Here is an 11,991-nt window from a genome sequence, read left to right as displayed (position 1 = left end):
CATCAAATTAAAGAGCTTCCGTACAGTAAAAGAGACAATAACAAAAACAAAGAGAAACCCCACTGACTGGGAGAACATTTTTGCAAACACTAATGATAAAGGACTGATCACAAAAATCTACAAAGAGCTGATGAGACTCAACACAAACAAAGGAAATAATCTAGTCAAAAAATGGGCGGAAGAGGTAAAAAGAAACTTCTCTGAAGAGGAAATGCAAATGGCCAACAGACATATGAAAAAATGTTCAACATCGCTTGTAATCAGGGAAATGCAAATCAAAACTACCATGAGGCTCTTCTGTCCGAGCGCCGCCAAGATGGTGTTCAGGCGCTTTGTGGAGGTTGGCCGTGTGGCCTACGTCTCCTTTGGCCCTCATGCCGGGAAATTGGTCGCGATTGTAGACGTTATTGATCAGAATAGGGCTTTGTTTGTTGGACCCTGCACGCAGGTGAGGCGACAGGCTATGCCTTTCAAATGCATGCAGCTCACTGACTTCATCCTCAAGTTCCCACACAGTGCCCACCAGAAGTATGTCCGGCAGGCCTGGGAGAAGGCAGACATTAATAAAAAAATGGGCAGCCACAAGATGGGCCAAGAAGATTGAAGCCAGAGAAAGGAAAGCCAAAATGACAGATTTTGATTGTTACAAAGTCATGAAGGCAAAAAAGATGAGAAAGAAAATAATCAAGCTTGAAGTTAAGAAGCTTCAAAAGGCTGCACTTCTGAAAGCTTCTCCCAAAAAAGCACTAGCTGCAAAGGGTGCAGCTGCAGCAGCTGCTGCAAAGGTTCCAGCAAAAAAGGTGACTGCTGCAGGCAAGAAGGCTCCAGCCCAGAAAGCTCCTGCTCCGAAAGCCGCAGGCCAGAAGACTGCGCCTCCTAAAGCTCAGAAGGGTCAGAAAGATCCAGCCCAGAAACCACCTGCTCCAAAGGCATCTAGCAAGAAAGCATAAGAGCATAAAAGGCTATTATAAAAGTAATAAAGGTTCTTTTTAACCATTGGCAAAAAAAAAAAAAAAAAACTACCAGGAGATACCATCTTACACCAGTGAGAATGGCACATATTAAGAAAACTAGCAACAACAAATGTTGGTGAGGGTGTGGTGAAAAAGGAACTCTCCTGCACTGTTGTTGGGAGTGCAAACTGGTCCAACCACTATGGAGAGTTGTGTGGAGATTTCTTGACCTACTAAACATAGAACATCCATATGATCCAGCAATTTCACTCCTAGGTATTGTCCCAAAGAACACAGAAACATCAATTCCAAAGAGCACCTGCACCCCTATGTTTATAGCAGCATTATTTACAATAGCTAAGCTTTGGAAACAATTCAAAACCCAAAAAATAGATGACTGGATCAAGAAGATGTGGTACATATACACCATGGAATATTACTCAGCATTCAAAAAAGATAAACACATGCAATTTGCAGCAACTTGGATGGAGCTGGAAGGGATCATGCTTAGCAAAATAAGCCAGAAAGGAAAAGAAAAACACCAGATGGTCTTACTCATAGCAGGAATCTAGAAAACTTAAATAAGGGACCAGGAAAAAGAATAACTATAAGAAAGAAAATATTAAAATCAGCAAACAACTATGAACCAGAGACACTCTATGGGGGATGGGGGGCAGGGAAAGGAGGGCTTGTGGTCAAAATATGGGGGTTGTAATTGTACGAGGAATATAAAAATAAAATTTAAATTAAAAAATAGGAAAGGGGATATTATCATGGGTTACACAAATCCTTTTTGTACTAACAGGAAATGCAAAAGGTCCCTCTCGTTTACGGCGCTCTTTAAGCATTTTTTAAATATTTATTTATTTATGGAAGAACCGGGGTATAGGCCAGATATTCAGGATGGTGTGAGGATTCACCAGAGACAGAGCGGGGAACAGAACAGGCAGACTGACAATATACACTGCTGAGGGGAGCAGCAGTGTATATCCTCGCCCACCGGTGGGGATCAAACCAAAGATACAGAGTCTGCGGACAGACTCACATTGCGGCACTCAACCACCTGCACCACCAGGGAGGCCCTTCTTTAAGCATTTTTTTTTTTATATAGAGGCATGCTTTATTTATTTGTTTGCTGGTTTGTTTGTTTGTTTTGTTTATACATGCACTGGGTACAGTCAGAAGCGCGGGAGGGTGAGAGAATTCACCAGAGCCAGAGCGGGGAGCAGAGCAGGCAGAAGGACCGAAGTACACTGCTGAGGGGAGCAGCGGGCGGCAGGAGAGGTCTGCACGCCATGTGGGACCCTCCTCTGGTGGCCGGGGAGCAGCCGGGGATCGGACCGGCGCCGCAGAGGCCGCGCGCAGTTTCGCAACCCAGTGCTCAACCGCTGCGCCACCGGGGAGGCCCCTCTTTAAGCATTTTTTTTTAACTAAGTTTTGCTGACAAGAATCTTGAGACATTGGCAGATTAGAATGAGTGGCAAGAGACTGAAATGCTCTAAGGATTTCTTGAAGCTTATTAGAGAGTTCAGGTGGAGGGTGCTGTAGCATCCTCTACTTGATTAAAAAAATTCCCACCACTAGCCTCTGAAGAGGCCTTGTGATCAGGGTCAGACTCAGAAAAGTCCAGTAAATGTTTTTAACACCCTCGTGTAAAGGGAGCGCTAAGTTGTTCTTTAAAATTGTTTTGAGGGGCGGTAGGATTATTACCCACAGGATGAAGAGCTTATTGTTTTAGAAAAAGCTTTTTACAGGATTAACAAACTTACAGACCTTTATAACATAATTACTTATTTATACTAACAAAGATTTTTAAGAGTGGGTTCATCTTTTTGTAAAGGAAATTTAGTTAATTTTCAGTGTTTGTTGAACAACACAATTTTTACCTTTTAAGAAAACACATTTAAACATTCAATATTAACACCCAATCTTAAAACCTAAACACTTGTATCTTTTAAATTAAACCATTGAATTTACACTAGTTTACCAAATTTAGATCATGATCAAAATTGGGGTTTTGTATAGGTGCCATTTATAGTTAATCCTCCGAGGTAGAAGACAAGGATAAACAGAGATCTCTTGATTTTTATTTAAACTTTTGGCCAGGGCCTCCCCGGTGGCACAGCAGTTGAGTGCTGGGTTGAGAAGCTGCCCGCAGCCTCTGTGGCGCAGGTTCAATCCCTGACTGCTCCCTAGCCACAGGAGGAGGGTCCCACAAGGCGCGCAGACCTCTCCTGCCGCCTGCTGCTCCCCTCAGCAGTGTACTTCGGTCCTTCCGCCTGCTCTGCTCCCCGCTCTTGCTCTGGTGAATTCTCTCACCCTCACACGCTTCTGACTGTACCCAGTGCTTGTATCAATCAATCCATAAATAAATCTTTAAAAAAGTAAAAAAAAAATAAAATAAAATTTTGGCCATGTGTTAATTTTAAGAAGTCAAATTATTTATTTTTAAAGGTTTTTTTTCAATCTATTTATATACATAAGAACTAGGGTGTAAGCCAGATGTGTGGGGGTGAAAAGACCAACCTGAGAGTGGTGAGAACAGACGATCTACCGAAACATGCTGTTGAGGGGAGAAGCTGGCTGAGATAGGAGAGGCTGGCTGTGTAATGTGGGCCAACTCCCCAGCCAGGATCTAACCCTTGCTGTACTGGCCTGAGATAGCTCAACAGTGTTGAGACTTCAACCCCTGTATTACCAGGGAGGCCCCATATATCAAGATTTTTTAATGAGATAGAAGTTAAAATCCTTATATAGATAAAGTGTTTAATTTCAACCATTACTTAAGACTGAGGGCCCAAGGTCATCAAAATTTTAAAGACAGGCAGTTGTTACTAAGTTTGAGATGCTAAAATATTTTAGAGTTTGTATTTTTAAGAAATAATCCTTTGGCTTTATATAGTTTTTGCTTTATTTTATTGAGACCAAACATTTTTAAGATAATGGAACAATTTTTATGGACCATGCATGGGGAAAACAGGAGAAGAGAGGTTAAGATCTTTGATCTGAAGGGGTGTGAGATTATCACTCATGTTTCTAAGAGAGAGAGTAAAGATTTAACTGAAAAACGCACTGAAGAAAGTTAACATCACAGACTCAGTGTCTGAGGGCCTTTCACCAGGCTGATTATCATCACAGAGTCCGACTCTGTGGGCCTTTTACCTGGCTGATTTGGAAGAAAAAGATAGGAAAGGCACGACTGAAAACACCTTCTTACCACTTCATTGCAAACTCTGGGTCTGTGAAGCCTTTTGGCCAGGCTTGAGAGGATGTCTAATTCCCGTCTCCGGGCTTGAGAAGCAGGGTGTGGGGTCCCTGTTTGGGAGCCATTTGTTGCATCAGGCAACATCACACTGATAAAGAAGTGGGATTCGTGGAGCAGGCTACATAATGCAGGATATTGCTGAAGAGCAAGATCCTGGCCCTTTTATTGACCCACAGTATTGGTTGTGAGGGGGAAGAGCAAAAGAAGATTAAGGGCATGCAGATGATAGAAAGGGGAAGGGTGTAGAAGATTAGGGATTGTAAGTCTGCCCTCCAGGCACTTCTTAGCTACTTCATGACACACCCTAATCCCCAGCCATTGTTCTAATCTTATTGACAAGGCGTTCCACTGATAAGCTTCTGGGGTCCCTTGTCAATACATGGTCCTCGCCAGGGCGTTCCCTGCCATATCTCCTGATGTGTAAGTCAGGAGACGAGTTATGCTTTATTTTATTTTTTTTTTGCAGATTTATTTACTTATGAAAACAAGAGCTCGGGTGCAGGGCAGAGATGCGGGGGTGGGGTAAGGAAATTCACCAGAGACAGCGCGGGGAACAGAACAGGTGGACTGACTGAAATCCACTGCTGAGGGGAGCAGCGGGGAGACAGGATAGGTCTGTGGCTCCCCGAGGGTCACCTTCCTGGCTGGGGATGGAACTGGGGCTCCAGAGGCTGCAGATGTCTTCACAGTGTGGTGCTTAACCCCTTCCCCACCAGGGTGGCCCCTAGTCATGCTATTATGTCAGCTTCAGGTAAGGGGATTTTTAATAATGGTTTAAAAAATAATCTTTCCCAGAAATTCAAGCCACTTTGTTTGCCCTTTTAATGACTAGCGAATAATGTAGGGTCACAGTACTTTGGGCGAGGAGGAGGCATTTGTCTGCATCTCAGTGTTTATTTGGGAGCCATCCCTCCAGGGCCTGCGTCTGTGGTGCAGTTGCCTCCGGGAGACCCTGTGCGCCCAGCCCTGCCCAGCGCACTGACTGCACCTGCGCGCTACCGCACGTGCACGCTCGTTCAGGCCCTGCTGGCCCCTGACTCGGGGTGAGGTTGGGCTGGGGTGGGCCTGGTCCTTCAGGAACCCCGTAGGGGCGCCGCTGCCCCTTGACCTGGGGAGCCGGCGGCGGGGAGCAGACAGGTGAGGCCCAGGGAGGGAAGGCTCTTGGGCTCGGGGAGGCGCATCTGGCATGCACCCTGGTTCTTGTATAAATAAATAAATCTTTTTTAAAATTAGCCTTTTTCTAATGATTCCCAGGCAGCAGGCGTAACTGCTGTACTTACCAGAGAAAATTCCTGGAGATCTAGAACAATTGGTAAGGAGAGGATGCCTCAGCAGTGCCTGCAGCATTGTTCAGGTGAGACCCGCCTTTAGGACCATTTATTTATTTATATTGTCTTAGGGTTTTCCCTTTCCTCAAGCTCATCTCTTTTTTTTCTTTTCTTGCATCACTGTTCATTTTTTGTAGGTATCGAATTCTCCCTTCAGGGGTGGTCCCCATAGTGCTCCCACCAGAATAGCACCCGTGACCCATCACCATAATCCCTTGTGCTCTTCCCTCCCCTCTGTTCGCCCCCTCCCCCCTCCACGCTGGGGGCCTCAGCTCTTGGTCAGCCTGCTGGGGTTGTCTTTTTCTCTACCTTTTGTTCAGTTTCTCTATATTTCCCACGTAAGAAACCACCTGATATTTCTCTTTCTCCTGCCTTACTGTGGCTGGCATCATCCCTTCCAGCTCCATCCGTATCACCACAAACAGCATGAATTTGTCTTTTTTGATTATGAGCAATACTCTGCGGTGTAACTGTACCACAACTTTTTGATCCATTCATCTGTTTTGTGGAATTTGAGTTGTTTCCATGTCATGGCTACTATAAATAGTGCTGCAATAAGCACAGGAGTTCAGGTTTCCTGTTTTTGTTTTTGTTTTTGTCCCTTGGGTAGATTCCTAGGAGTGGAACTCTGGATCATGTGTAGACCCGTTTTCAGTGTTCTGAGGAACATCCACACAGCTGCCCATAGTGGCTGGACCAGTTTGCACTCCCACCAGCAGCGTCAGAGCCTCCTTTGTCTCTTCCGCTTCTCCAGCATTTTTTATTGCCAGTTTTTTTTTTTTTTTAATGAGGAGCATTCTCACTAGAGTGAGGTGGTTCCTCATTGTGGTTTTGATTTGCATTTCCCTGATATAAGTGATGCTGAATATTTTTTCTATGCCTGATGGCCATTTGCATTTCTTCTTCGGAGAAGTGTCTTTTTACTTCTGCCCATTTTTTGGGACTGGTTTTTTTTTGTTTTTGTTGAGTCGTGTAAGCTCTTGGTAGATCTTTGATATCAGTCCCTTAGCTGTCATGTGGTGTGCTGATATTTTCTCCCATTCAGCAGGGTGTCTCTTTGTTTTGATCATTGTCTCTTGCTGTAGCCCCAACTGTTTACATCCTCCCTGGCTTTCCTTGCTTCTGGAGAAGAATCCTCAAAGATGTTTCTGAGAATCATGTCATTGAGTGTTGTCCTGTGTTTCCTTCTGTATATTCGATGGTGCCAGGTTTCACATGCAAGTCTTTCATCCACTTGAGTTGGTTTGTGTATGGTGTGAGATAGTGGTCTACTTCATTCTTTTGCATGTTGCAATCCAGTTTCCCCAGGACCATTTACGAAAGAGGCAATTTTTTTCCAATGTATATTCTTTGCTCCTGTGTCATAGGTTAGCTCACCATATATGTGTGCTTTTATTTTTGGGTTTAACTTTGATTCCATTGGTCTCTGTGTCTGTTTTTGTCCCAACACAGTTTTTATTATAACAGCTTTGTCATATTGTTGGATGTCTGGGAGTGTCAGACCTCCATTATTCCTCCCTTTTAGGCACAACTTTCGCTGCTCGAGGTTTTGTGATTCCATATGAATTTGAACAGTATTGGTTCCATTTTGTTGAAGAACACCATTGAAATTTTCATTGAAATTACACTGAATCTGTAAATTGCTTACAAACAGGAAGTCCCATCTAGGTTTGTTACTTTTTTCCAGTTATGGAACATTCATAAAACAGAGTGTTAATAAAAAATGTATGTGTTGGGCCTCCCCAGTGGTGCAGTGGTTGAGCGCTGGGTTGTGAAGCTGTCCACAGCCTTTGCAGTGCCAGTTCGATCCCCCACTGCTCCCCGGCCACCAGAGGAGTGGCCCACATGGCGCGCAGACCTCTCTTGCTGCCCGCTGCTCCCCTCAGCAGTGTACTTCGGTCCTTCTGCCTGCTCTGCTCCCCGCTCTGGCTCTGGTGAATTCTCTCACCCTCCCGCGCTCCTGACTGTACCAAGTGCTTGTATAAATAAATAAATAAATCTTTAAAAAAATGTATGCGTTATTTTCTGTAATGTCTAAAAAGGTGTTATTTTCTGGGGTGGAAATGTTGGCGAGGATATCCATTTTGTGGGGCCTGTGTGCAGGTCCATTTCAACATTGCTCAAATGGGTTGATACTAGAACATCTGTGGCCATTTTTGCTACCTTGAAAGTCACCATGTCACAAACAATAAAGGTCACAGATAGACATGGCAATAGCCGTCTGCTCTGTGTCAGTGACTTCCTTTCATTGACAGTGGACAAAATTCATTTTAAGGGTAGCTTTTTAGTCAAAAACAAATTCCCCTTTTTAAAAAATGGGAGTTAAATATTGTTGGCATTCTTTGGTTCCTTGAATGCCTCTTGCTATTCCCAGTGTTTTTTTTTTTTTCCTTTCTTTTCTTTGCACCCTCTTCAATTATGATACTTCTGACCTTGTCTAACAGGGTGGTCCCCAGGAAAGGGGGAGGTTCCAGGTTTCCTGGCCCACCCAAGGGAGGGTGGAGCTGCGCAGGGAGAGAAGAAGCTGCAGAGGAGACTGAGGAAGGAAGCAGAATGGAGCCAGAAGGAGACCTGGAGGAGGCACATGGAGCCTAGAGACACGTGGAGAAACTGTGCTTGTCTTTTGGTCGTGGACGTGCAACAGGGTTGTCCCCAGGAAAGGGGGAGATTCCCTGCCCCACCCAAGGGAGGGTGGAGCTGAGCAGGAAGAGGAAAAGCTGCAGAAGAGACTGAGGAAGGAAGCAGGATGGAGCCAGAAGGAGACCTGGAGGAGGCTTATGGAACCTAGAGACACGTGAAGAAACTGTGCTTGTCTTTTGGTCATGGACTGGGTGACACAGATGTGGGTGAGACCCGTGGGGAGGTGACAATGACAGCTTTTATCTTGATGTTGATTTTGCTCTTTTCCTTCCGGGCTTGTCCAGTTGTTTGTGACCCTTTTCTGTGGGTCCCCACTGGAAGATGCTTTAGACTTGTAGCAGGCTTTGGGGCCTTGTTCTGGGCCGATCCCATTTGGATGGCGTTTTACCCACGAGGGGATGTGTAACTTTGGGTGCTTCATTTAGAAACTAGACTCTTTGCCTTACCTGTATTGTTTCTTAGTTTTATTAAAGTTCCTTCCCCTTAAAGTTTCCTGTTTTCTGTTGATGCGGCGGATGGCAGAACCCATTTAGAATAGACAGGTTTGCGGGGTTTGGGCTGCCCCTCTCCCTGTCCTATAACAGACGGGGTGACACAGATGTGGGTGAGACCCATAGGGAGGTGACAATGGCAGCTTTTATCTTGATTTTGATTTTGCTCTTTTCCTTCCGGGCTTGTCTGGTTGTTTCTGACCCTTTTCTGTGGGTCCCCACGGGAAGAGGCTTTAGACTTGTGGCAGGCTTTGGGGCCTTGCTCTGGGCCAATCCCATTTGAATCGAGTTTTACCCACGAGGGAATGGGTAACTTTGGGTGCTTGATTTAGAAACCAGATTCTTTGCCTTTCCTGTATTGTTTCCTAATTGTATTAAAGTTCCTTCCCATTAAAGATGGTTTTCAGCATCAACTTGGGATTCTCAGACCTGTCTAACAAAGAAGGGAAGAAGCCAGAAGAGAAAACCTATGCTCTGTTCATTGGTGACACAGTGCTTGTGGATGAGGATGGCCCAGCCACTGTTCTCACGTCTGTGAAGAAGAAAGTGAAGAATGTGGGAATTTTTCTAAAGAATGAGGATGAGGAAGAAGAGGAGGAAGAGAAAGATGAAGCCGAGGACCTGTTGGGAAGAGGTTCTCGGGCAGCACTACTCACAGAAAGAACACGTAATGAGATGACCGCAGAGGAGAAGCGACGAGCACATCAGAAAGAACTGGCAGCTCAACTCAATGAGGAAGCAAAGAGGCGACTGACTGAACAGAAAGGAGAACAGCAGATTCAGAAAGCCCGCAAATCTAACGTGTCCTATAAAAACCCATCACTGATGCCCAAGGAACCGCATATTCGGGAAATGAAGATCTATATTGATAAGAAATATGAAACCGTAATAATGCCTGTGTTTGGCATTGCAACGCCTTTTCACATTGCCACAATCAAGAATATAAGTATGTCCGTGGAAGGAGATTATACTTACCTGCGAATCAACTTCTATTGCCCAGGCAGTGCTCTTGGCAGGAATGAGGGCAACATCTTTCCTAATCCAGAAGCTACTTTTGTCAAGGAAATTACATACCGAGCTTCAAATATGAAGGCCCCCGGAGAACAGACAGTACCAGCCTTAAACCTTCAGAATGCTTTCCGAATAATTAAAGAAGTACAGAAGCGTTATAAGACTCGGGAAGCAGAAGAGAAAGAGAAAGAGGGTATCGTGAAACAAGACTCATTGGTGATCAATCTAAATCGAAGTAATCCCAAACTGAAAGATCTGTACATTCGTCCAAATATTGCCCAAAAGAGGATGCAAGGCTCACTGGAGGCCCACGTCAATGGGTTCCGCTTCACATCTGTTCGGGGAGACAAAGTGGATATTCTGTACAATAACATCAAGCATGCTTTGTTCCAGCCCTGTGATGGAGAAATGATTATTGTCTTGCACTTTCACCTCAAGAACGCCATCATGTTTGGGAAGAAACGGCACACAGATGTGCAGTTCTACACAGAAGTGGGAGAGATCACCACAGACTTGGGGAAACATCAGCATATGCATGATCGAGATGACCGCTATGCTGAGCAGATGGAACGAGAAATGAGGCACAAACTGAAAACAGCCTTTAAAAATTTCATTGAGAAAGTAGAGGCTCTAACTAAGGAGGAACTGGAATTTGAAGTGCCTTTTAGGGACTTGGGATTTAATGGAGCTCCCTATAGGAGTACTTGCCTCCTTCAGCCCACTAGTAGTGCTCTGGTAAATGCTACAGAATGGCCACCGTTTGTGGTGACATTGGATGAAGTGGAGCTGATTCACTTTGAGCGGGTCCAGTTTCACCTGAAGAACTTTGATATGGTAATCGTCTATAAGGACTACAGCAAGAAAGTGACAATGATCAATGCCATTCCCGTAGCCTCACTTGACCCCATCAAAGAATGGTTGAATTCTTGTGACCTAAAGTACACAGAAGGAGTACAGTCCCTCAACTGGACTAAAATCATGAAGACTATCGTTGATGACCCTGAAGGCTTCTTTGAACAAGATGGCTGGTCTTTCCTGGAGCCTGAGGGTGAGGGAAGTGATGCTGAGGAAGGGGATTCAGAGTCTGAAATTGAAGCTGAGACTTTTAATCCCTCAGAGGATGACTATGAAGTGGAGGAGGAGGACAGTGATGAAGATTATTCATCAGAAGCAGAAGAATCAGATTATTCCAAGGAATCATTAGGCAGTGAAGAAGAGAGTGGAAAGGATTGGGATGAATTGGAGGAAGAAGCCCGAAAAGCGGACCGTGAAAGTCGTTATGAGGAGGAAGAAGAACAGAGTCGAAGTATGAGCCGAAAGAGGAAGGCATCTGTGCACAGTTCAGGCCGTGGCTCTAACCGTGGTTCCAGACACAGCTCTGCACCCCCCAAGAAAAAGAGGAAGTAACTTCTGAACTTTGACCCTCAGTTCCATTCTTCCTCCAGCCAACCCCTGAAAATTTTACATGACATAGAAACTGTATTTTTCCTTTTTTTTTCTTTCGAACGTTTGCCATTTGTGTTTATGGGTTTAGGGGGCCATTTGTGTGGACCAATCTACTCGGGGGATTCCAGGCCCACCAGGACTCGTGCCAATGGCCCCATCCAGATGGCAAGGGAGGAGGTATTCTTGAAGAAGGGCAGAGGCTTCCACTGTTAATACTGTTTCATTCCTCTCTTCTTGTCACCTTCTACCAGGACATTGAAGGTTTCTGACATCTTATTCTTTGATGTCTCAAAGCTCTATTTCCAGGACATTGGTACAAGGTGACTCTTACCTACTGTGCCAAGGTTCTTAACCAGCAGATTCAGTCCTCCATCTTATCCTACTTGCCATGACCTTCCTCACATCTCTTTAAGTTCCATCTTTGCAGTACTAAAGAAAAGGTTCTTGGATATTACTAATGGTTGTGATAAACCATACAGCTTGAGCTGATGAGGCAGATCAGGCTGGTACTTTCACCAGTTTTCCTGCTTTCTTGCCTCCTGCGGATTCTGAGTTATTTTGCTGCCTTGGAAGACATAAGCAGTGACACTCCTTGGCTCAGTTCATCCTCCTTACAATTCATACATGGTACCATGTAGAAGCAAAATTACAAGTTTCTTTTCTGGTGTACCTGAGGAAGAGTGATTGTTCCTCATATACTGACTGCTTCCAGTGGAATCTAGGAAGAGGTGCAAAGGAGTCAACATTTAGATCTGGAAGGGGGCGAGTCACGCCTTGGGCCTAGAATACCCTGATGACAACAGAGAAGAGGAAGGGAGGCCACATCTCCAACACAGCCTCTCATCACTGCTGCTCCT

The 11,991-nt window shown here is 44.9% G+C and overlaps 1 protein-coding gene and 1 pseudogene across 2 annotated transcripts; both read left to right on the top strand.

The window, feature by feature from the left end:
- Positions 1 to 316: 316 nt before the first annotated feature.
- On the top strand, positions 317 to 1,333 carry LOC311181327 (large ribosomal subunit protein eL14-like; annotated as a pseudogene). Its single transcript has one exon. The product of its transcript is annotated as a large ribosomal subunit protein eL14-like (transcript).
- Positions 1,334 to 9,073: 7,740 nt separating this feature from the next.
- LOC311182377 (FACT complex subunit SPT16-like) lies at positions 9,074 to 11,570 on the top strand (the record flags this gene model as incomplete). The annotated part of the gene is made up of 1 exon (XM_084251117.1): positions 9,074 to 11,570. The coding sequence occupies one exon, from the start codon at positions 9,074 to 9,076 to the stop codon at positions 11,093 to 11,095; it is 2,022 nt and encodes a 673-aa protein (XP_084107243.1). The 3' UTR covers positions 11,096 to 11,570.
- Positions 11,571 to 11,991: the final 421 nt, after the last annotated feature.

This window comes from Talpa europaea (genome assembly GCF_964194135.1).
Source record: "Talpa europaea genome assembly, chromosome: 12".
NCBI classification, from domain to species: domain Eukaryota; kingdom Metazoa; phylum Chordata; class Mammalia; order Eulipotyphla; family Talpidae; genus Talpa; species Talpa europaea.
Note: the sequence above shows the minus strand (reverse complement) of the source record. Positions and strands in the feature narration are given on the sequence as shown.